The sequence below is a fragment of the Oncorhynchus mykiss genome, chromosome 4, assembly GCF_013265735.2.
Source record: "Oncorhynchus mykiss isolate Arlee chromosome 4, USDA_OmykA_1.1, whole genome shotgun sequence".
NCBI classification, from domain to species: domain Eukaryota; kingdom Metazoa; phylum Chordata; class Actinopteri; order Salmoniformes; family Salmonidae; genus Oncorhynchus; species Oncorhynchus mykiss.
In genome coordinates this window covers 17,294,874-17,321,723 of record NC_048568.1, presented here as the reverse complement: position 1 = coordinate 17,321,723, position 26,850 = coordinate 17,294,874, and the positions used below count along the sequence as shown (strand labels likewise).

The following is a 26,850-nucleotide window of genomic DNA, read 5'->3' as shown; positions in this document are numbered from 1 at the left end:
GGAACTAGTGTAGCCCACAGCCATATGGCACAGCCACATCAGGACCTAACATATGGACAACTCAGTATGCTATTCTGTTCTTCTGAAATAGACTACATTTTCTTCATATCATGCTTCTTTAGACCTGTCTAAAATAAATAATGGATTTATTGTGAAAGTATAGGCTATATTACATGGATGTATTGTGTGGAAGCCAGGAGATGCTAAATATGTTTATGTTAATTAATGATCGATCAATTACCGTGAGACCGACAGTTATTTGCTTGACAATCACCGGCTGACGAAATTTCGTCACTGCCACAGCCCTAGTCTTGACAGAGTCATTTGCATGATTTGTTTCACGTGGTCTACATTGATATTGTTCTCAGGAGTGTTTACTTTAGCAAATGCTAAATTGAAACCCTGCAGAGGAAGTATTGCCGCGCAGCAAAAGGGGTGTGTGTCTCCAGAGAGAGATCATTCCTGGTTGTCAGGGTAATGGTTCATATTTCAGTGGCACGAAATGGGAAGGATTAATTATGTCGTTATTTGTGATGACTCCCTCTGCCTGCTTCTGTGACAGTGACGTTCATGCGCCATGTATTTGGTCTTGTTTCTGTAAATGTATGGCCAAAATGTTTTTATATCTACTCTATTCTGTGTTTGGCTGCTATTGTTCCGAGACAATGTTCTATTCATTGTATGTTATTCATCTATTTCGTTCCTTGGTTGTTTATCTTGTCTAGTTTGTTTGGTTTCTAGAGGATTGCTCCATATTGCTGCAGCATAAGGCACATCTAGACACAATCTCAGGCCAAAGGCAATCGAGGGGCTAAATAAAAGCCTGGACTTTACTAATTCATCCATATTTCTCAAAAGCTTAGAACACATGGTAATGGTGGTGTGTGTGTGCTTTTCTCTTCCACACTCTATGCTTCTCTCTCTCTCTTTATCACTCTACCTCTCTCTCTCGCTGCTAGCTCCAACACCCAGGGGCCGTATAATTGTGTACAGTGCGTTCAGAAAGTATTCAGACCCCTTGACTTTTTCCAAATTTTTTTAGGTTACAGGTTACAATCGTTTTCCCCCTAATCAATCTACACACAATACCCCATAATGATAAAGCAAATAAAGTTTTTTTCAGGCCCTTTACTAAGTACTTTGTTGAACCACCTTTCTCAGCGATTACAGCCTTGAGACTTCTTGGGTATGATGCTACAAGCTTGGCACACTTGTATTTAGGGAGTTTGTCCCATTCTTCTCTGCAGATCCTCTCAAGCTCTGTTAGGTTTGATGGGGAATGTCACTGCACATCTATTTTCAGGACTCTCCAGAGATGTCCAATCGGGTTCAAGTCCGGGCTCTGGCTGGGCTACTCAAGGACATTCAGAGACTTGTCCCCGAAGTCACTCCTACATTGTCTTGACTGTGTGCTTAGGGTCGTTGTCCTGCTGGAAGGTGAACCAGGTTTTCATGAAGGATCTCTCTGTACTTTGCTCCGTTCATCTTTCCCTCGATCCTGACTAGTCTCCCAGTCCCTGCCGCTGAAAAACATCCCCACAGCATGATGCTGCCACCACCATGCTTCACCGTAGGGATGGTGCCAGGTTTCCAAAGAGTTCAATCTTGGCTTCATCAGACAAGAGAATCGTGTTTCTCATGGTCTGAGAGTAGTCCTTTAGATGCCTTTTGGCAAACTCCAAGCGTGCTGTTATGTGCCTTTTACTGAGGAGTGGCTTCCGTCTGGCCACACTACCATAAAGGCCTGATTGGTGGTTGTCCTTCTGCAGAGATGGTTTTCCTTCTGGAATGTTCTCCCATCTCCACAGAGGAACTCTGGAGCTCTGTCAGAGTGACCATCAAGTTCTTGGTCAACTCCCTGACCAAGGTCCTTCTCCCCCGATTGCTCAGTTTGGCCGGGTGGCCAGCTCTAGGAAGAGTCTTGGTGATTCCAAACTTCTTCCATTTAAGAATGATGCATACCACTGTGTTCTTGGGGACCTTCAATGCTGCATAAATGTTTTGGTACCCTTCCCCAGATCTGTGCCTTGACACAATCCTGTCTCGGAGCTCCATGGACAATTCCTTTGAGCTCATGGCTTGCTTTTTGCTCTTACATGCACTGTCAACTTTGGGACCTTATATAGACATGTGTGTGCCTTTCCAAATAATGTCCAATCGCTGATTCAATTAAATTTACCACAGGTGAACTCCAATCAAGTTGTAGAAACATCTCATGATGATCAATTGCAACAGGATTTAGCTGAGCTCAGTTTCGATTCTCATAGCAAAGGGTCTGAGTACTTATGTAAAGGTATTTCTGCTTTTAAAAACAAAAAATTAAATCTCCCCAATTTCGTGGTATCCAATTGTTAGTAGTTACAATCTTGTCTCATCGCTACAACTCCCGTACGGGCTTGGGAGAGACGAAGGTCGAAAGCCATGCGTCCTCCAAAACACAACCCAACCAAGCTGCACTGCTTCTTAACACAGTGTGCATCCAAACCGGAAGCCAAACCGCACCAATGTGTCGGAGGAATCACCGTGCACCTGGCGACCTGGTTAGCATGCAATGCGCCACAGGAGTCGCTAGTGCGCAATGAGACAAGGATACCCCTACCGGCCAAACCCTTCCTGACCTTGACGATGCTAGGCCAATTGTGAGTCGCCCCACGGACCTCTCGGTCGCGGCCGGCTGCAACAGAGCCTGGGCGCGAACCCAGAGTCTCTGGTGGCACAGCTAGCACTGCGATGGAGTGCCCTAGACCACTGCGCCACCCGGGAGGCCTCTGCGTTTTATTTTTAATACATTCGCAAACATTTTTAAACCTGTTTTCACTTTGTCATTATGGGGTATTGTTGTGTTGATTGATGGGAAAAAATGTAATCCATTTTAGACGTAACAAAGTGTGGAAAAAGTCAAGGGGTCTGAAAAAGTCAAGGGGTCTGAATACATTTCAAATGTACTGTATGGTGTGGTAATCGTGTTTACCCAGGGAAGGGGCTGCTGCCCACTGCAGGCTGGCCAGAGAGGGGGACCAACATGGGCATTATGAATGGAGACTGACATGGTGCTTTGGCATCCTGAGGGTCTGCCCTGAGAGGAAAGGAATCTACCGTATCTCTGCTCTGTATCTATTGAGCGGTCTGAATGTAAATCTTAAACAGACGTTTAATAATATATAATATCTGTGTTTGTTTTGAGATCAGAAGACTGATAGTGATAACAAGGCTTTTATGACCAGAGGGACTTGAGATGTTATTTCTGCTACTCCCATGACGCCCAGCCTCTTAGCATGTTTAAGAAGGCCCCATATTCACCCCCTGGAGCCGAACATAAAACTGAGCCAAAATTGCATCAAAACACACTCATAAATTATCCCAGAGGCATTGCATTGTAAACCAGTGTCTTACATTTTGATGTTAGCAGGTTCCTCTTATGATTTTCAAAGAATGTTTACGGTGGGGACGCATTAGATTTATAATGTTGCCTCCTGTTAACGTTCATTATTGCACTGCAGCAGTCTTAGCTGTAACTCTAGGTTATCTCTAATCAGAGACTGATTCGGAGTCCGACCTGGGACAACAGATCAGTGGAGTTTCTGGTCAATCAGCGACATTACCGCTAATCAATCCATTACCTACCAGGGAGAAAAGAGAGCCAGCAGTACTGCTGTACAGACGAGGCTCCCGATTTGGGAACCATTGCAATAGACCTATCAGTCCACAGAGTAAGTGGCATGTAATCAAAGAGACGACTAGACCAGAAACACCCAATGTCACAGTATTACAGAACATTTCAGTAGAGTTGTTAGTTGATTACATCAACAGCCCCCTTCCATATATCACTCAGATCAAACAGTCAGTGGTCTTATTAGACTCTATCAAACCCTTGTTGGAACACTATACTATAGACTATGACCTACAGAGAGCTCCGAAAGTTTTGGGACCGTTACATACATAGTCCCCCCATTATAGGGGACCAGAAGTATTGGGACAAATTCACTTATGTATTAAAGTAATACAAATGGAGTATTTGGTCCCATATTCCTAGCACACAATGATTACATCAAGCTTGTGACTCTACAAACTTGTTGGATGCATTTGCTGTTTGTTTTGGTTGTGTTTCAGATTATTTGTGCCCAATAGAAATGAATGGTAAATAATGTATTGTGTCATTATGGAGCCACTTTTATTGTAAAGAAGAACAGAATATGTTATGGATAATCCTAAATGAATCGTGAGTAATGACGCACAAATATCATACCCTCCAAAAATGCTAACCTCCCCTGTTATTGTAATGGTGAGAGGTTAGCATGTCTTGGGGTTATTTTATTGTGTGTCTCTAACTTTTTCACTCATCATTATTCACGATTCATTCAGGATTATCTGTAATCATGGTAGCATCCACATTAATGTAGAAGTGTTTAGAAACATATTCTATTGTTATTTACAAAAAATGTGCCTCCAAAAAAGATACAATACATTATTTACCATTCATTTATATTGGGCACAACACAAGCTGTAACACAACCATAAGAATCAGCAAATGATTCCAACAAATGTTTTGAGTCACAAACTTGACACCCTCAAATTAAAGCTGACAATCTGCACTTTAACCTCGTAATTTCAAATCCAAAGTATTGGAGTACAGAGCCAAAACAACAACACAAATGGTCACTGCCCCAATACTTTTGGAGCTCACTTGTATGTGTCATGTTGACATACACTGAATATACAAAACATTAAGAACACCTGCTATTTCCGTGACATAGACTGAGACCAGGTGAATCCAGGTGAAAGCTACGATCCCTTATTGATGTCACTTGTTTTGGGGGCAACTCAATATAAGGAAGGTGTTCCTAATGCTTGGTATGCTCAGTGTATGTGTGTTGTAATATGCATGATGTATACATGGCATAAAGCTCCATTGACACGCAGACTGTGTAATGTAACATTCTCATTGGAGCTTCTGGCCTTTACATTTTTAGATGCACTGTGTGCCTATTTTAGTATTCACTGTGTACTGCGGTGTAAACACAACGGACTGGTTTGTAGCGTCACTTTCTGCCTCTCACAACCTCTAATTAGGGTCAGTAGCCATGTATGTCTGTAAATCCATGTCTGCGAAGCCATGTCGGCAGCCTCTTGGTTGGTTTTGTATGTATCAAAACAGGGATGATCCCAGAATGTCTAAGTCATGTGACGTAGTACAGAGGAAACGTTCTGCATGTTTGTTTTCCCCCACAATCTGGTCTAGGAATACGTTTTTGACGTGTGTCTCTCAAATGTGGAAAACATGGCTGGTTGAAATATGGTTGTTTTGACCTCGTTCAGTCAACTCAATCGCGGAATGGTTTTACCACCCTGTCTTTTAATACGGTGATATTTTTTGGATTGTCACATGGCAGGTTACCGCTGGTTCTAGGATGTGACTCTTAATAGATGTTCACCAGGAATAGAAATAGACAGTAGGCTTTCTGCTTTCGAATGCTCATTACCTCATCCTCTGCCAAATGCTTTTCATTATTTTCCTCATTCTTAACTTGAGTTTCTAGACATTAATGTAGTTATCACTGTATCACTCAGTGCTCCAATTCTACTTACCAAAAATATAAACGCAACATGCAACAATTTCAAAGATTTGACTGAGTTACAGGTCATAAGGAAATCAGTCAATTGAAATACATTCATTAGGCCCTAATCTATGGATTTCACATGACTAGGAATACAGATCTGTTGGTCACAGATACCTTAAAAAAAAGGAGGGGCGTGGGTCAGAAAACCAGTCAGTATCTGGTGTGACCACCATTTGCCTCATGCAGCGTGACTCATCTCCTTTGTATAGAGTTGATCAGGCTGTTGATTGTGGGCTGTGGAATATTGTCCCACTCTTAAATTAGTGTGTGAAATTGCTGGATATTGGCGGGAACTGGAACACTGTCGTACACGTCTATCCAGAGCATCCCAAACATGCTCAATGGGTGACATGTCTGGTGAGTATGCAGGCCATGGAAGAACTGGGACATTTTCAGCTTCCAGAAATTGTGTACAGATCCTTGCGACATGGGGCTGTGCATTATCATGCTGAAACATGAAGTGATGACAGCAGATGCATTTTACGAAAATGGGCCTCAAGATCTCATCATCTCCGTGCATTCAAATTGGCCTCGATAAAATGCAATTGTGTTTGTTGTCCGTAGCTTATGCCTGCCAATACCATAACCCCACAGCCACTATGGAGCACTCTGTTCGCAACGTTGACATCAGCAACCCGCTCACCCACACAACACCATACACGAGGTCTGCGGTTGTGAGGCCGGTTTGACGTACTGCCAAATTCTCTAAAACGACATTGGAGGGGGCTTATGGTAGAGAAATTAACATTAAATTCTCTGGCAACAGCTCTGGTGGACATCCCTGCAGTCAACATGCCAATTATACGCTCCCTCAAAACATGAGACATCTGTGGTATTGTGTTGTGTGACAAAACTGCACATTTTATTGTCCCCAGCACAAGGTGCACCTGTGTAATGATCATGCTGTTTAATCAGCTTCTTGATATGCCACACCTGTCAGGTGGATAGATTATCAGGGAAATAAACACATTTGTGCACACAATTTGAGAGAAATCAGCTTTTTGTGTGTATGGAACATTTCTGGGATCTTTTATTTCAGCTCATGAAACATGGGACCAACACTACATGTTGCGTTTATATTTTTGTTCAGTATACATGTGGGGGGAATATGTCCTTTTGCTTTTGTACCATGAGATCTGTCAATAGATCATGAGCAGCCCTCAAGGCAGCCTGTTGGAAACTCAGAACACTGCTATTACAATGCCCTCAATATGTTCATCTTATCAGACAGAGATTATTTAGGTTTGTTTGTTGGAGGCAGCAGGTAGCCTAGCGGTTAGAGCGTTGGGTCAGTAACTGAAATGTCTCTAGTTCGAATCCCAGAGCCTACACAATGTGCCCTTGAGCAAGGCACTTAACCCTAATTGCTCAAGATTGCTGTTAATAATGGCCGACCCTGGCCAAGACCCCACTCTCAGGGGGAGTTGGATATGCAAAAACATTTTTTCTCCAATTTAGACATGTGTATTAGTACACACTTCTGAAATAGGACCAATATAAGCAATTTCTCAGTTGACTGAGTGTATGTGTCTGCTCCAGTTTTCAGGGCTCTACCTCCTGTCCTTCATCATCATTGTGCTGGGTCTGGTCCTCTACACCTCTTCCTCTACCTACGTGGCCCAGGACCCGCGCATCTACAAGCAGTTCCGCAATGCCGGCCACCCCATTACGGACACGCCCACTCTGGGGCCCCTGGAACCCTCGGTGACCTATACCAGCCTGAGGCAGGAGATAGAGGAGGAGCCTCGCATCAGGGTGGCCTGAGGGGCTGGAGCCTAATCATCCACTGCACCGCCTCCCAGATTCTGTACAGAGAGAATGATAATGATCACTGAATGATAAAGATATAATCATGTAGCAAACTAGCAAAAGTACACTGTGATCACAAACTGTGAATAGATAGCAGTGACTATTTCAGATTGAGGATTTGTTTCATGTATAGAAATATACTGTTCCCCCATCACATTCCCTCTTACTGTGCATTGGACATGTTTAAAATGGTTTTGTGTTAAAGGCTTGTGTAAATGGTGACTTGTTTCTTTTTTTTTTTACATCAGCACAGAACTTTATTGGATTTTAAAGATTTGAATTTGAGCTGTGGGTCTAGCTCTCCCATTGACTTTATTCCAGTGTTGTATTGTTCCCTCAGAGATAAGATAAAGTAATACACAGACTTACCACGAGTCAGTGCCTTACAATGTATTACTGTTGTGTGTGTGTGAGCTGCACATTTATAAATGGCCCCTTCCTTGTAAGCCCAGAATTGTCTGAAGACATTGGATACCGTGGCCCCTCAATTTAAATGAATAAACTCTATTTAGAGCACTGTGGACTGCGTCTCTGCATTACATTTAGTCTGCCCTTACAACTACTTGCTAAACCACACATATATCCAACTTTCCATGTTGGAGACATTATCTCCCGAGGCCAGTGGGCATAAAGACAAATATATCCGGATTCCTAATGAAGCGAAGTGATTATTGTACATTTGTTTCATTGTTCATACGTACACCGAACTCGAGTTGATAGAGAAAATAATGTGATGATCACAATGCACATGTCATTCCAGAATTGTGATGTTCTGTTTTACTGATTGTCCAGCTGTTGGATTGTATTTTGTGTTTGCTTTTTATTCCCTGCTGGATTTTATCCAAAGCACATTAATGGAACGATTTGGAATCTATTTCTTTCAAAGTAATATTATCCTCTGTTTTGTATTCTATTTGATGTTGGTGCATTGGAGCCCTTGCTGTCAGAAGTGTTGCTTAAAATAAAAGTATCTTGGTCTGAAACGCAGAGAAACGGAAATATCACACCACTCAAAACATGGTGAAGATTTGTGGCAAGTAAACACACAGGAACACTATTTACAACTGAAGATTGGCGAGAGTGGTTGTGCAGATTCACATGCTATCACTGGGTGAGATAACCACATCCACAATTCATTCCTGAGTGCAGGTCCCCACCTACAACACAGAAAGAGCAGGTCATGTTGAAACAGTTACTCGTTCGCTTTCATCATATTCTGGAACATGTGAAACGTTCATTTTTGCCAGACTCAGCGAATGTAATTTGGTCATAGGGACCAGATTGCAATATCTTAAATCATAGGGTTTTTCCTGAACTTGATATGATAAAGTGGGTCTGTACATACAGTATGCATCAGGATGTAATGCCAAAATCAATTTATATGGAACATCAGAGGGAAAACATTGGATCTCTTACTTTGCATACTGCATTGCACTTCGAATACAAGTCACAACCTTAACATTGCCAAAGGTTTAAAGGAAAGGTTGCTGTCTTGTGTAAGGCCTAAACGTGCTATCAATATTCTTTAGATGTGTGGGTACTTAGGCTGTACTTTGCTTAAATCACCTAGATGAATTAAAATAGTAACATACTGATGACATATTGTACCCAATGGGTAGGCCTAAACCTTCAACTGAAACTTAAGTCCTCATATAGCAGTGGCATATGATGTAAACAGAGAGAAATCTGCAGTCATTTACCATTTTGATATTTGCATGTTCTAGGTGGATTGGCTGTGGTAATGTCTATTAACTGTAAATTGTTTTCAAATAAAAGACTTTGTCAAAAAGAGATTGAGAGAACTGTGTGATTTATACAAACTTCCTCCTGATGATGATGATCACCACGCAATTGGTTGAAAGTTGTTTTAACTAATGTAGCTAAATGGTAACACCCTGAACAGCTGCTCTTGATTTCGATCGGCCCGGTTCAGTTAGCATTTTTGGAATAGCCTATTCATCTTTTGGTACACTATACTATCGTTCAAAAGTTTGGGGTCACTTAGAAATGTCCTTGTTTTTGAAAGAAAATCATTTTTTTGTCCATTAAAATAACATCAAGTTGATCAGAAATACAGCGTAGACATTAATCTTGTAAATGACTATTGTAGCTGGAAACGGCAGATTTTCTATGGAATATCTACATAGGCGTACAGAGGCCCATTATCAGCAACCATCACTCCTGTGTTTATAATTTTAAAAGGCTAATTGATCATTAGAAAACCCTTTTGCAATTATGTTAGCACAGCTGAAAACGGTTGTTTTGATTAAAGAAGCAATAAAACTGTCCTTTAGACTAGTTGAGTATCTGGAGCATCATTAGTTGTGGGTTTGATTACAGGCTCAAAATGTCCAGAAACAAAGACTTTCTTCTGAGACTCGTCAGTTTATTCTTGTTCTGAGAAATGAAGGCTATTCCATGTGAGAAATTACCAAGAAACTGAAGATCTCGTACAACGCTGTGTACTACTCCCTTCACAGTACAGCGCAAACTGGCTCTAAACAGAATAGAAAGAGGAGTGGGAAGCCCCGGTGCACAACTGAGTAAGAGGACAAGTACACTAGAGTGTCTAGTTTGAGAAACAAACCCGCAAAACACCCGTCTCAACGTCAACAGTGAAGAGGTGACTCTGCTGATGCTCCAGATACTCAACTAGTCTAAAGAAGGCCAGTTGTATTGCTTCTTTAATCAGAACAACAGTTGTCAGCTGTACTAACATCATTGCAAAAGGGTTTTCTAATGAACAATTAGTCTTTTAAAATGATAAACTTGGATTAGCTAACACAATGTGCCATTGGAACACAGGAGTGATGGTTGCTGATAATGGGCCTCTGTACGCCTATGTAGATATTCCATTAAAAGTCAGCCGTTTCCAGCTACAATAGTCATTTACAATATTAACAGTGTCTACACTGTATTTCTGATACATTTGATATTATTTTAATGGACAAAAAAAGTGTTTTTCTTTTAAAAACAAGGACATTTCTAAGTGACCCTAAACTTTTGAAAGGTAGTGTATATACAAAAGTATGTGGACACCCCTTCAAATTAGTGGATTCGGCTATTTCAGCCTCACCCATTGCTTACAGCTGTATTAAATCGAGCACACAGCCATGCAATCTCCATAGACAAACATTTCCAGGAGAATGGCCTTACTGATGAGCTCAGTGACTTTCAACGTGGCACTGTCATAGGATGTCACCTTTCCAACACATCAGTTCGTAAAATTTCTGCCCTGCTAGAGCTTCCCTGGTCAACTGTAAGTCCTGTTATTGTGAAGTGGAAACGTCTAGTGGCAACAATGGCTCAGCCACGAAGTGGTAGGCCACACAAGCTCACAGAACAGGACCGCCGAGTGCTGAGACGTGTAGAGCTTAAAAATCGTCTGTCCTCAGTTGCAACACTCACTACCAAGTTCCAAACTGCCTGTGGAAGCAACGTCAGCACAATAATTGTTCTTTGGGAGCTTAATGAATTGGGTTTCCATGGCCGAGCAGCCGCACACAAGCCTAAGTAGCCGCACACCATATGCAATTCTAAGCGTCGGCTGGAGTGGTGTAAAGCTTGCCGCCATTGAAGCTCATTCTGTGGAGTGACGAATCACGCTTCATGGTAGTCCAACGGACGAATCTGGGTTTGGCGGATGCCAGGAGAATGCTACCATAGTGTCAATTAGTGAAGTTTGGTGGAGGAGGAATAATGATCTGGGGCTGATACGGGCTAGACCCCTTTGTTCCAGTGATAGGAAATCTTAAAGCTACAGCATACAATGACATTATAGACGATTCTGTGCTTCCAACTTTGTGGCAACAGTTTGGGAAAGGCCCTTTCCTGTTTCAGCACGACAATGGCCCCATGCACAGAGCAAGGTCCATACAGAAATGGTTTGTCGAGATTGGAGTGGAAGAACTTGACTGGCCTGCACAGATCCCTGACCTCAACCACATTGAACCACTTTGGGATGAATTGGAATGCAACTGCTTAATCGCCCAACATCAGTGCCCGACCTCACCAATGCTCTTGTGGCTGAATGGAAGCAAGTCCCTGCAGCAATGTTCCAACATCTAGTGGAAAGTCTTCCCAGAAGAGTGGAGACTGTTATAGCAGCAAAGGGGGGACCAACTCCATATTAATGGCCATGATTTTGGAATGAGATGTTCAACGAGCTGGTGTCCACATACCTTTTGGTCATGTAGTGTAGCTCACGGCATGCCGGGCAAACTCAATCAAGCATTCCCCGTACCCAGGTGCGACATTCCCAGGTTACTTCCCCTTTTGACTGCAACAATGGTACGTTCCTAAATGTTAGATCCCTCTCAAGAATGGCTGACTATGGCAGGTGGCAAAAATGCACGACGGGAGATGGGAGAATGAGTTGCAGGGACAGTGTTCTCTTTCATCCGCGACCTCGTTTGAGGTCAAAGAAGAAAGCAGGCAACGGGAGTACACACATGAAAGCTCAAACACGGGGATACTAGACTTGAGTGACAAAGTCTTTATTCTCAACCTATGGCAGCTGGATTCCACGTCTCTCTTGAGGGTTGGGAGCACCTGCCGAACCTTGTTTCGAATTTGTTCCTGCAACTCACTCTGGACAAGACACTTACAGGTAATGTAAAAGGTATTTTTTTTATATTAGTAGTATTAGACTTTAGTAATTGTTTTTAGATGGAACCGAGATATGCTGATCCTTTTTTGTGAATGAATAAAGTTCCCGTTCATCACTTGTGGCTTCTCCTCTTTACACAGACGTCATTTAGAGTCCCGTTTGTCACCGCCAACTGCTCCATCACAGCCAAGACTGCACTGTAACCGGCCACTCCAGGAGAAGCAGTTTGCAGACATTCCGTTCCCATCACGCAAGCACTGGACCCAGTGGCTGGTTCTGGAGGAAATGTTTCATCTGCCCTCAATGAGACTGCCCTGCTCTGACACAGAGAGCTTATTGGGAATTGAGAAGGATGTGTTGGAAGGTCATATCCAAGGTGAGTCCATTTATTTTTAGGAAGTTGTGAAGTTCTATATCTATTGTCAGTTTGGTGCCAAAGAGTTGCCACCCGTTGTGTTATAGAGTCACTGAACATGTGTTTTTCTGTTGCTCATTAGAAAAAAAAGATTTTAGTCTTCAAGGTGGTCCTGTTTGATTAATGTTTGTCCCCAATAACATACTGTAGATTTGGAAGCCTAGTTCACTTCCTCAAGATCACCAGAATGATTTTAAGAACAAGAAATCTGTAATCAATTTGACGTTTTTGCCGAGTATGTTTTATTTGCACATTTTACATTCAAGGTGTTTGGTGCAGTATTTCTCAAGTAAACTAAATGTGTGATGTGTTGTCTAATGTAAACAAAGTCTGGCTGCTGGGCAAGTCTGTCTCGCTGTTTATGCTATTGGATAGAGAACAATCATCGCAGCTGTTCACCCATGTTGGTGGGCAAAATGTACATCCTCAAATCAAAACCCAACCTTAATTTACCCATTGTGACGCATTGTTACCCATAATATTTTGCCATGGGCAAAGAGAACAATTTGCAGTTTTATAGCTTATTTCCTGCAACACTAAACATTTTGCCATGGGGCAAAGGAAAATGTGTAGTTTTATATCTTATTTCACGCTATTCTACACATTTTGCCATGGGCTAAGAGAGAATTTGGCTTTTTTAAAGCTAAAATACAGATGTGTTGACTGTGATAAAATGCACTGGATTATGAGCTATCTTGCTTGCTAAATGAACAAATGAAATAAGCAGTGGCATGGTGCATATAGCTATTGAAGGACAGTGACATATGTGGCTTTCAGTTAGATATTTTTGGCAACCCATCCCGTGAGAGTGAATGACATTCCGGTTAATCTGTTCTATTATATTTAATCTGATTAAAACAGTGCACTGTTTGTTATGAATTATATCTGATGGTGTTTGGTGTTTGGTGATGGTGTTTGTTAAATTTTTGCATCTGAGCTCCTAGAGTGTGCGGCTCTCTTTTATTTTATTTTCAAGTAAAAGTAGTCAAACATATAAAAAAATAAAAATGATATATATTTTTTTATATTACCCCTTTTTTCTCCCCAATTTCGTGGTGTCCAATTGTTGTAGTAGCTACTATCTTGTCTCATTGCTACAACTCCCGTACGAGCTCGGGAGAGACGAAGGCTGAATGTCATGCGTCCTCCGATACACAACCCAACCAGCCGTACTGCTTCTTAACACAGCGCGCATCCAACCAGGAAGCCAGCCGCACCAATGTGTCAGAGGCTACACCGTGCACCTGGCGACCTTGGCTAGCGCGCACTGCGCCCGGCCCGCCACAGGAGTCGCTGGTGCGCGATGAGACAAGGAGATCCCTACCGACCAATCCCTCCCTAACCCGGACGACGCTAGGCCAATTGTGCGTCGCCCCACGGACCTCCCGGTCGCGGCCGGTTACGACAGAGCCTGGGCGCGAACCCAGGGTACAGCGCCCTTAACCACTGCCAAACATAAATATTAAAGTAAAGTACAGATACCCCAAAAAACTACTTAAAGTATTTTTACTTAAGTACTTTACACCACTGCTCTTGAGCATCACGGAAGCATTGACAACGTTTTCCAGCATGTACTCAACCAACTACAGAACTATGGCAGGTCATATGTGATCCCGATGCCATTCCATTGTGCAGGCATAACCACGCATATTTACATAGAAAAAGCCTAAACGTCCCTTGTCTGACACAAATGTTGACTAAAATGATTTGAACTTACTTTGCCGATTGTCCAGGGGTTGGTACTTGTGTGTCAATTTGAGACAAAATATCCATGGGAAATATTGTTAAACAGACTTCAAAACGTACCATTTTTTACCTTTGCAGGGATCAATTTTAGGACTGCTAGTCTGCTTTCCACAGCCAGTTATGAATTATAATGAGATTCTTCACTGTGAACGCAATGGGATTCAAAGGTGGTAATGTCCTTTTATTGCCTGATATGAGCTGCATGCCAGATTTGTTATACAGATGGACTTTTTGGCAGTGCAGATGAAGGCTCGTGACTGTTGTGACGTGGCTATGGCCAAGTTATGTGTGAATTCTGGCCAGGAACATGGTTGTTCCCAATGGATAAAGAAAACATGTTTAGTTCTTTTTCAGTAGTTTGACACCACACCTGTAAGCAATGAGTTGATTTCATCCTCAAAGTAGAGCCCTCATCTGACTCATCATATCCAATCTTTAGAATGCTGTACTGGGAAGCTCGACATTGGCATTTTACTCTGGAGAAACTTTTGAGCTGTATCCGCTTGCAGGATTTTGGTTTATTACAGGCAGTCTGTCTATGATTGAAGCCGTTGAGGAAAAAAAGGTTATCCAATTTTTTGCACTGCTGAGTCGCTTCAAAGTGTTTTTATCGGCTGGTGATATGGGGAGCGGAAACTAGTCACAAATGGTTTCAGTCTCCGAGCTGTCTCCCTCCGGATTATTATGTTATACTGTACCCTCCGAACTGGAGCACTAGTCCTACCCTTCATACACTATCTTATGTTAATGGGAGCTAATGACCTAAAGGCCTCCCTTACACGTATACTGTATGTTCCATTTCATGATCCTAAAATACATTTTTACAAACTCTACATTTCTGTAAGTGGCAGAAAGGAATGGATCTGTGTTCATTTCAAAATGAGTCCTGTTTTCCCTGCAGTTTTTGGTCTCTACTAGATTTAGATGGGGACTGTTGTGGCGTTATCCATGTATTAGAGCATAAATGCAATTTCACCCTTGACATGCAGTGCATCCACTTGTGCTAAAGGTTTCTACGCTGAAGCAGCCCCCCCCCCCCCCCCCCTCTCTACCAGACCACCATGAGCTGGAGACCATGTTCAGTCATTACACCCAGTGTCGATTCCAGTGGCTCTTTACCTCATGGCAACAGCCGTTGTCCTTCGACAGGCAGCTCAGGGCCTACAGTGGCGGAAGCAAAGCAAGAGGAAGGTGGCGTCCTGGGGAGGCACGCTGTGTGACGTCCACTACCTGGCCTCACTCTAACGCATCACCACCGACTACTGGAGTGGGAAGCTGGCCCGGGGCGACTACTGGAGTGGGAAGCTGGCCCGGGGCGACTATTGGAGTGGGAAGCTGGCCCGGGGCGACTACTGGAGTGGGAAGCTGGCCCGGGGCGACTACTGGAGTGGGAAGCTGGCCCGGGGCGACTACTGGAGTGGGAAGCTGGCCCGGGGCGACTACTGGAGTGGGAAGCTGGCCCGGGGCGACTACTGGAGTGGGAAGCTGGCCCGGGGCGACTACTGGAGTGGGAAGCTGGCCCGGGGCGACTACTGGAGTGGGAAGCTGGCCCGGGGCGACTATTGGAGTGGGAAGCTGGCCCGGGGCGACTACTGGAGTGGGAAGCTGGCCCGGGGCGACTACTGGAGTGGGAAGCTGGCCCGGGGCGACTACTGGAGTGGGAAGCTGGCCCGGGGCGACTACTGGAGTGGGAAGCTGGCCCGGGGCGACTACTGGAGTGGGAAGCTGGCCCGGGGCGACTACTGGAGTGGGAAGCTGGCCCGGGGCGACGGCCCTGTCGGTGAGTAACGCTTTGAGATGTTGCGCCTTGCCCTATACTTTTATTCTACTTTATGCTAACGTTATGCACAGTCATGGCACTCTGATTCGATTGACTGCGCTGAGTGGATCAAACCTTGTGCTTACTCTGGATTTGTTTTAGAACGGGCACCCACTCTTGCGTGCTCATAAATATTCTTCACACATTATGGTTATTTTCAATTTCTATGCCCCAAGAATAATATCATACCACCTTGACCTATTACTGTTAATGGTATCACTTCTTTATACATTATTAATTGGATGCAGTGAGTAGGGAAATGAATAAGCCTCTCCCTTGACACCGAGGCTCTTCTATAGTGCGTTACCCTGTGTTCTGCTCTGCTATCTGTTGTACTATGACAGGTCTTGAACAAAGGCCACTGGCTTTCATGCCAAGTGTCTATTCTCCTTCCTCCCAGGAATTCAGACGGTGGAGAACTATTTCTCCATGTGCAATCCACTGGTGGCCTTAATTGTTAAGTGCATTCCCAGCTGATACAGATACTGTGCCTATCGGCATTTTGTCTGGTGGTAATGGGGCTATCTTGGCAAACATGCCAGTGGTCCTGTGGTGTCCCATATACAACAGGAGTTCCCTGATCCTGGTGCAGAATACACAGGGTTTCTCCCTCCCCATATTGACTGATACCATTCAATTCAATAATAAGAAAGGACTAAGTAAAAGTTGTCTAGTAAAAAATGTGATGCCTTCTGCCAGGTCTATCTCCATTTAGAGACATCGGTATCAAGCCCGTCTGTCAGTCTGGACTTTGACAAACGTTGGTGAGCAGGTGGTGAGGTCTTTCCCAGAGCCCCCAGTGATGGCTGTAGCAGCATAGATCAGCTCCTGGCCCCTCCTCAAAGATACTGATCGGTCGACCGACCGTCCGGACGGACGGACGGACAGACAGAACACTGATTTACATGATCAATGGCAGTGGTGATAGAAGTACCCAATTGTCAAACTTGAGTATAGATACCTTAATAGAAAGTTACTCAAGTAAAAGTGAAAGTCACCCAGTGAAATACTACTTAAGTAAAAGTATTTGCTTCTAAATATACTTAAGTATCAAAAGTAAATGTATATGTTAAAGTATACTTAAGTAGTAAAAGTATGAATCATTTCAAATCTCTTACATTAAGCAAAGCAGATGGCACCATGTTCTTGATTTTAATATGTACGGATAGCCAAGGTGTACACTCCAGCAGTCAGACATCATTGACAAACTATGCAATAGTTTTTAGTGAGTCCGCCAGATCAGAGGCAGTAGGGATGACCACGTGTTCCCTTGGTAAGTGAGTGAACTGGACCATTTCCCTGTCCTGCTAAGTCCTCTACATGTAACGAGTACTTTTGGGTGTCAGGGAAAATATATGGAGTTATTTTCTTAAGGAATGTAGTGAAGTAAAAGTAAAAGTTGTCAAAAATATCAACAGTTAAATAAAGTACAGATACCACAAACTGCTTATGTAGTACTTTAAAGTATTTTTTACTTAAGTACTTTACACCACTGATCAATAATGGTTATGATTAGCCTGGGGGGAACCAACCTGATCGCTTCATTCACCTTTCTGTTTCACTCGAGATATCATAAATGTGCAGTGAAATAGAATGTTGAACACAGCAATCAGGCTGGTTCTACCAGACTAGGTTATGCCCTGGCAGTTATATGCACCCAAGAAGTAGAAAATAAGCAACAAATGTCAGTTTACATCAATTGTTTCACAATTGGGTTATCAAATGTATCAAATGACGTGGTTTACCTTCTGTATTTCTACAAATGATGAGCCTGTGAAAGCTGTTGCCGCTGGCCGGATACTTGCCAACATTCCTAGGAATACTCACAGCGAGGGCATGTCTGCATGATGCTGATGAGGGCCTCCTTGTTGGTCTTCTCTGTGCTGCGTGTTCGGCTCAAACTGGTATCTCTTGAACAACTGCAGCAGGCAATCTTATGAGGTGGTGTTGACTGGGAGAATCTGTGACAAGGTGATTTATATTAGACAGCTAAGTGGTAAATTGCATTTTGGTTCTAAAGAAAGGACAACGCTAATGCAAAATGACTACTAGTTGTATCTGCTTGGCTGGGGAATTGGCCTACTATTTTATCAAGCTGGGTATTGTATCTTTGAATACAACTTCTCACATAACACACTACCTGTCGTCGATGAAGCAGTCTTTCATCAAGGCAGTAACTCTGGTCACTATCAGAGGCCTCATGATGATGTGTCCTTTTCATTGGAGTTGAGGGAGACTCTGGCAACAATGGAGGCGGTGTCACAAGGGTACTTGTCACATTTCACACTTTCATTCTATAGCCTTGCTTGACAAGCTGTGAACATGGTAAGTGAACAGTGAATGAAATGATTTTGAGGTTGCTAAACCATTGCAATCACATTGCTGGACATGTTATGATACCCACCTTTACTGCGTCTGTTAGGTCCCAGCATCCATTCATGACCAGGGGATCACTCTGGCACCCAACTGTCCACTTTGTCTAACAGAAAAACAGGTTCAATGATTGTCATCATCCTTCAATAATAAACCATGCTTGAGAAACGTAATCTGGTTTAGAAGCTAATTCTATGCTTTACAGATGTAGACGGACTAGCTCCAGATTGGATTAGATTCAGGCCAGTGATGCTGTTACACTTTGCAACCAACCAGCTGTGACGTGTTTTGCTATGGCCCTGTGTTGGTTTGAGTTTGTTGCTGCTAGTTAGTTGTAGTCTGTTGTAGTCACATGAGTTAGCTAGTACCACCATAGTTTCAGCCAATATTTATTTGTGCATTAAATATGCTTTGCACCTCAGAGAATAATGTGACTGTTTTGTCTAGATTACAATTGCTACCTTGGAGTGTAATGAACATAATTGGTAGGAAATAACTTAGCTTTATTATGTTGTCAAATTTACTTTCGATGTTGCATTTTGCTGTTACTAGAGACCCTGGTTTGAGTCCATGCTCTGTCCAGCCGGCCGCGACCGGGAAACCCATGAGTGGTGACCGGGAGACCCATGAGGCAGCGCAAAATTAGCCCAGCGTCGTCCGGGTTAGGGGAGGGTTTGGCTGGCAGGGATGTCCTTGTCCCATCACCCACAAGTTTGTCAAATAGCTAGTAATGCCAATGTTAGCTAGCTAAAATACGGTGGTGCCCTCTATCTTAGTTAGCTGGATAAAATTATAGCTACTGAATCTAAAGTCAATCTGGCCACATCACAATCACCACAAAAGGTTTTTCTACAAATTATTTACCTTTTGAAATGTTATCGTGTTTCTAAGCCAAATCCGAGTTGTATTGAGCTAGGTAGAGATTTCAAACAGGCAACATTTGGGTTGCTAGACGTTTGCGATATACGCCCACTCATCCACCCCGACCAACCACCTTACCCGTTTTGGCCTTAAGTAACCTGTCTTAAGTAACCAAACCAAAGTTAGCATATCATACTAATTTTTGTGTTTTTCTTTACCGCTTTTTCATGACATCCAATTTGTATTTACAGTCTTGTCCCATTGCTGCAACTCCCCTACAGACTCGGGGAAGGCGAAGGTCGAGAGCCATGCGAAGGTCAAAGCCACATGGGTCTACCGGTCACCACTTATTGGTCTCCCTTAGACTGCTGCGCCACTCGGGAGGCCCTAATATTTACTATGTTACAACTAGTCTATGAGACCAGGCTGGTGCATCCTGCTGGAGGCATGCATTGCATCGTAGGGCTTTTCGGTCCCAAATGGCTGTGATCCTTTGAACACGTTGGTTGGGGGTAATGAAACAACTGAGCACCATTTAATGAAGGAAAGCGAAGTGGGCGGATGGGTGATTAGCACGTGGAGCTTGGCAAAGGGGGACTAATTGTAATCCAAACCCAACCTTAATTTACTCGTAGTGATGCAGAGGTTTCAAACTCAGTTTTAGACTACACTGACTTTGACCAAAATGATCCTATTTACACTTTGTAGTCAGTTTTTACACTAGAATAAATGTCTCTGACTCGATGTCACAGGTAAGGGATTAGTTGTTTTTTAGCGGAAGTCACTCTCTAAATTACTAAATTTCAGGGAACATTAGTGGAGTGTAATGTGTAGTGCACCTACCGAAATGAAAGCACTCGTTGTGTTTTTGTCAACACTATTGATAAAAAGATGAGAGATGCCTGACTCTTTTCAACATTATGGAGGACAATGATCATTTCCTTTGCCAAACTGCTTGTATACAAATGACATTTTTGGCATTTATTCAGTGGTGTCTTTAGTATTCCATCAGTGTGCATCTCCTTCCGTTAAGCATCTCCAGATCATCAGCTCTGTGCTGGTGATTTCACAGGTCACAGCTTGAGCAGGCTGCAGGAAGCGCCTAGACCCATGTAATGTCCTGCTAAATGGATTATAGACATATCAATGCATGTCCCACTCAATTACACTTCATGTGTGAATACAGGCTAGCTGCAGGCTTGTACTCTATAGCAATAGCCAGCGATACAGTCAAGGACAGTGTTATCAATACAATTTATACAATCATATTGGCATTTGGCACATTAGTGGTTTGTATGAGCAATTATGGATGGGATTGTTTTTTCCCAGCTAGTTTACTTGATGTATAGAATTGGAAAAACACTTTACTTTGGCATTAGGAATTCGCTTGGATTACAGTGGCATATAGGCTGCTGTAGTGTTAGATATTCCTAAATTCTACTGTATGATTGTCTGATGGTGTCACCTTAGTTCCTTTGTTATGTTTCTTGTTTAGGTTGGTCAGGGCGTGAGTTGGGGTGGGCATTCTATGTGTTGTTCTAGTTTTGGTTTTCTATGTGTTTGGCCTGGTATGGTTCTCAATCAGAGGCAGCTGTCAATCATTGTCTCTGAGAATCATACTTAGGTAGCCTGTTTTTCCCACTTGATTTGTGGGTAGTTGTCTTCTGTTTTGTGTGTTTGCACCTTACAGGACTGTTTCGTTTCACTCTCTTTGTTGTTTTGTTATTCAGTGTTCAGTTGATTTATTAAATATTAACATGGACACCTACCACGCTGCGCATTGGTCCGATCTCGACAACTCTTCCTCAGATGACGAGGAGAACCGTTACAGATGGATTAGGGATTGACTGAGTGCAGGTGTACGAGGACACCCTGGAGGGCGTGTACCTGCTGCTGATGGAGATGCAGGAGATCCTGGTGGAGCACAAGAGGCTCTGGCAGGTGACCAAGGTCCAGATGGCCCAAGTGTGCACCCTAAAGAGACTGCCATCAACTGGAAAAAAATCGAGAGACTGCCCTACTACAAGTATGTGATTATTACACAGAAGAAAAATGCAACATGTAACAATTTCACAGATTTTACTGAGTTTCAGTTCATGTAAGGAAATCCGCCAATTTAAATGAATTCATTAGGCCCTAATCTATGGATTTCATATGAATGGGAATACAGATATGCATCTGTTCGTCACAGATACCTTAAAAAAAACATAGGTAGGGGCGTGGATCAGGAAACCAGTCAGTATCTGGTGTGGCAACTGTTTGCCTCATGCAGCGTGACACATCTTCTTAGCATAGAATTGAATCAGGCTTGTGGCCTGTGGAATGTTGTCCCACTCCTCTTCAATGGCTGCGCGAAGTTGCTGGATATTGGCGGGCCTCAGGATCTCAGCCTGCCCATACCATAACCCCACCTCCACCATGGAACACTGGTCACAACGTTGACATCAGCAAACCACTCACCCCACGATTCCATACACGCTGTCTGCCATCTGCCCAGTTCAGTTGAAACCGGGATTCATCCACACTTCTCCAGCATGACAGTGGCCTTCGAAAGTGAGCATTTGCCCACTGGAGTCAGTTACGATGCCAAATTGCAATCTGGTCAAGACCATAGGGAGGACAACGAGCACACAGATGAGCTTCCCTGAGACAGTTTCTGACTGTTTGTGCAGAAATTCACAGTTAAATCAGCTGTCCGGGTGGCTGGTCTCAGAGTATGCTGCAGGTGAAGAAGCTGGATGTGGAGGTCCTGGGCTGGCGTTGTTACACGTTGCCTGTGGTTGTCTTGGCAAAGGAGAAATGCTCACTAACAGGGATGTATACATATTTTTGCACAAATAAGCTTCTTGTGCGTCTGGAACATTTCTGGGATATTTTATTTCAGCTCATGAAACATGACACCAACAATTTACACGTTGCGTTTATATTTTTGTTCTGTATAGTTAATCAGATCCAGATAACTAATCAGGGTTAGGCTTGAGCGGTATCCAGATTGTCATACCGTCCTTGTGCCATCCCAGGACTACACTAAGCCTCTGTAGTCCGACGGTTAGCAAACATGTAAAATGCTAATGAGTGCATGCAAGCATATTATAATATAAACTAGTGGGACGGTGTGGTGAAAGCACTTTGAGGTCAAAGCAAATAAGTGGTTGCAGTTTAAAGGCCCAGTGCAGTCAAACGTTTCCCTGTGTTTTTATGTATATTTCCACGCTGAGGTTGGAATAATACTGTGAAAATGATACTGCCCTTTTAGTGTAAGAGCTGTTTGAAAAGATTTCTAGACATTTCTGCCTGTTCTAGTGGGATGGAGATTTGGCCTGCCTGGTGATCTCATCAGCCGGTAATTGGTGAATGGACCAATAAGAAAGAGTTCCAAACCTCTCTACCAATAACAGATGGTTTTCAGTTTTCCCCTCTTGACTCAGACCTCTCCCAGACAGTCCCAGTGAAATTCTTGCTTGAGAAATTTCTCTTTGCAATAGAGCTTTTTCATCTTTTTGACTGTTTTAATTGATAAATTAAATATTAAAATGTAAAATTTAAAGTAATTTTTTTCAATGGTATTGAAAATCATACCAGGGTATTTCAAAATACCCCGGGGGTACGGTATATATGGCATACCGCCTAACTCTTATGCGTTTCAGATCCTATTGAGAGGGAATATGGAGCTATACTGTTAGTTGGTTAAAAACTCGTTAGCTATGCTTTGAAGCCTGGGGAGAGAGTGCTGTGTAATCAGGGCACAGCTGGTAGCTTCAAACACATTGCCTGCAGCACAGGACCCAGCACTATCCACTGTCAGTCAATGATATGTTTGAACTTCAAGACTGCTCATCCCCTCGACCTATGAGTTCAACAGAAGCCCATAACTCAGAGGCTGAATCTTTTGCCCCAGGGATGAATTACATTTTTCCAGGCTCATTGTGTTTTTTTCCCCCTGCCTTCTTAAAGTGGTAATCTATAGTTCAAACCAGACACCCCGCCACAGATTTAGCAAAACGTTTAGGGCTGTGCCTGGAGACCATTCTCAAATGAATCTACAGAGCTGTGAATGCAAGAACCATCCATGAGATTATAGTTTTAACCATGTTTTGAAGCTATACAGTGTTTTATTAACAATGTTATTATAAACAAAGGTATAAAACAAGCTCATTGTTCGGGGTTCTGATGGCTTTAGACAGAACTAAATTCTTGAGGCATTTAATTAATAAAAAAAAAAACAAACAGGGATGTTTCAATCACAGATTGCACCTCTTTGAAGTTACAGGAGTCTAAATGAAACACTGACTGGCTGCAGGACTAAATGTAATAACCACTTGTGAATAAAAAAATCTTTCACCATGGTATTATCAATGTAATATTTTCAATGCCCTTAGTATTCAGAGTCTCCATCCTGTCTGGGCGAGTCATTACGCATTCGCTTAATCCAAATTTAAGGCACTGTGGAGAGAATAACTTGAGCTCTCTGAAAGTTACTTTGGGCACAGTTTTTTTTCTTTCTTCTAAGAGATGACAAATTGCCTTCATGGAGTCACCCATTTACTCCGTTTTCTTGCACATTCTGTTGTTCTCCTGTCCCTATGTGGTTTGATCATGTGAAATTCATCCCTGCTTCGAAAATAATGACGCTCACAGTAGAGATTGGATGGAAGAAAGGACTGAAAATACTCTGTCTCAATTCAGGGCCACCCACCTATTCATGAATGGATTTTCTGTGTTTGTTTCACTCTTTCATTAAGTGTTTCATTTGTATCAGGAATATGACCATTTTGGAATTGATAAAACATTTTTGTCATGCATTTTCTGTCATTACTTAATATTCATTCATATTAGCCATATGGCCATTAGAAATGTCTGGAGTGCATCTCTCTGGTCATCCCTCAGGCAGTACATTGTGTCAGGCAATGCGGTGTACCGAGGGCACGTGCAGAGCTTCCTCAAAAGGAAGAGGCTGGTCCATCACTGGATTTTCCTGGAGCAGAACTCCTAGGTTCACACGGGTGCTGCCTGACAACCTCTACCCTCTGCTGGAGTTTGACACCAAGATCTCCCAAGGTAAAGTAGAGCCTCGGTTCTCCAGAATGTACCCAGAAACCTCTGTTATCATTATATATCCACCCTATCAGCTACAGAAACGTCTGTTCTCCAGTATGTACCCACCCTATCAGCTACAGAAACCTCTGTTCTCCAGTATGTACCCACCCTATCAGCTACAGAAACCTCTATTATCCAGGATGTACCCACCCTATCAGCTACAGAAACCTCTGTTCTCCAGTATATACCCACCCTATCAGCTACAGAAACCTCTGTTCTCCAGTATATACCCACCCTATCAGCTACAAAAACCTCTGTTCTCCAGTATATACCCACCCTATCAGCTACAGAAACCTCTGTTCTCCAGTATATACCCACCCTATCAGCTACAGAAACCTCTGTTCTCCAGTATATACCCACCCTATCAGCTACAGAAACCTCTGTTCTCCAGTATATACCCACCCTATCAGCTACAGAAACCTCTGTTCTCCAGTATGTACCCACCCTATCAGCTACAGAAACCTCTATTCTCCAGGATTTACCCACCCTATCAGCTACAGAAACCTCTGTTCTTCAGTATGTACCCACCCTATCAGCTACAGAAACCTCTGTTCTCCAGTATATACCCACCCTATCAGCTACAGAAACCTCTGTTCTCCAGTATGTACCCACCCTATCAGCTACAGAAACCTCTGTTCTCCAGTATATACCCACCCTATCAGCTACAGAAACCTCTGTTCTCCAGTATATACCCACCCTATCAGCTACAGAAACCTCTGTTCTCCAGTATATACCCACCCTATCAGCTACAGAAACCTATGTTCTCCAGTATATACCCACCCTATCAGCTACAGAAACCTCTGTTCTCCAGTATATACCCACCCTATCAGCTACAGAAACCTCCGTTCTCCAGTATATACCCACCCTATCAGCTACAGAAACCTCTGTTCTCCAGTATGTACCCACCCTATCAGCTACAGAAACCTCTGTTCTCCAGTATGTACCCACCCTATCAGCTACAGAAACCTCTGTTCTCCAGTATGTACCCACCCTATCAGCTACAGGTTGTCTTAAGATTTCCTTCTATTGATTTCTTTCATGTTGTCCTTTCTCATTTAGGTTCTTAATAGTTTTACTTGTGGTGCTAATGCAGGGGTTTCAGCCTTTAAGAATACCATGATGATTTTGATCATAGTCCGTTTTTAACAGGGGGAAATCCCTTCCTCCAGGCAGCCAGGGTGGGAGGTATTTGAATATAAGTGGTTTGACATCATTTACCCTGAGCTGCACTACAGCCATCCATCACCGGCCCCAGCCATGACAGTTTGTCAAAATGCTGTACATTTTCTGTATTTGATTTAGTACCTGAGCCTGCCCATGGCTGACTGACCCAAGTGATAGACGGACACAACCAAAGGGGCCATTTGTCTTGTTTACCAGCCTCAAATAATGGCGTCGCAGGTCCGTGTTCTTTCTGGTGCGGATGTAATGCTTTCAATACACACACACACATACACAGCAGCTAACCTTTGTTTTATACCCTGTTCTCACTGTATTCAGTGTTCCTAGGAGGGTTTCCCTTTGTCAATGGCTGTAGAAATGTTTAACATTTTTTTTCCTCAGTCACACGTGTGGATCTGGCAATATTATGGTCCTGCTGTATCCGTTTTTGATTGGTAGATGTGGTGTTTGCGTGCACTCACTGAGGTTAACATGTTTTGGGGGGTTTGTTTACATTTAGCCTCTAGTTGGCCTGTGGTTTCTGTGAGGTATTGTGGGGATTCTATTAAGCTGGCCCGGATGGGTGTCGTTTGCACTGGGTGGAAATAGCATTCACTTTGGAAGGGGCAGCCTCCCCGGGCGTGAGCTGGGTGCCCCGTTCTGGCTGACAAGAAAAGTCACGTATGTTAAGCACGTGGAGCAATGAGTAGGATTCTGCATGTTTTTTAAAATCAAAAGCAATCTGCCTTCCCAATGAAAACGACTAGTTAGAGGTGGGGAATAGAGGGAGAGGTTTCATTTATTTATTTTTGGAGGGGGTGTGTCTCGGATGGTTGAGGGGCAGCTCTCGGAGAACTGTGGGGGGGGGATCTTGGAGGGTTGGTGGCCCGGCGGTTGGGAGTTTGGGCCGGTGGCCGATAGGTCGCTGGTTCGGATCCCTGTTTTTGACTTGGTGGGAGATCTGGCGACGTGCCCTTGTGCAGGGCGTTGATCCTGGTTGCTTCTGGATGGGAGTGATAGATGACTGAATGTAATGTAAATGTTGAGCTGCTTCACTGCCGGTAGATTGTATGTAATAATAAAATAATAATAATTAGGGTTTAGCCAACAGATGGATTGAACTACTTTGACGTTTTTGAATTGATCGGTCATCCCCCTCAAGTTGTGGTAGTAAATAGATTTCAAATGCTAACAATTCTTGGCCAATGAACGACAAAGGCTAGAAACGTGTGACAGTGCTGGGTCGCTGTGTAACCAATAAAACACGACTACTAATTGATTAGAACTGTGATCTGTTTCAGGTTCTGAATCACCTGATTATTATAACGGCGGCCTAGAGAGA

General features: G+C 43.2%; 1 protein-coding gene and 1 pseudogene across 2 annotated transcripts in view; both read left to right on the top strand.

Moving 5' to 3' along the window:
* slc35f1 (solute carrier family 35 member F1) overlaps positions 1-9,218 on the top strand; it is a 112,907-nt gene extending 103,689 nt beyond the window's left edge. For both annotated transcript variants that reach the window (XM_021600417.2, XM_021600420.2), the window contains exon 8: positions 7,158-9,218. In XM_021600417.2, the coding sequence (XP_021456092.1) occupies positions 7,158-7,382 (225 nt within the window). In that variant the 3' untranslated portion in view covers positions 7,383-9,218. The remainder of the gene's footprint in view (positions 1-7,157) is intronic.
* A 2,557-nt stretch (positions 9,219-11,775) lies between these two features.
* On the top strand, positions 11,776-25,414 carry LOC110521050 (annotated as a pseudogene).
* Positions 25,415-26,850: the final 1,436 nt, after the last annotated feature.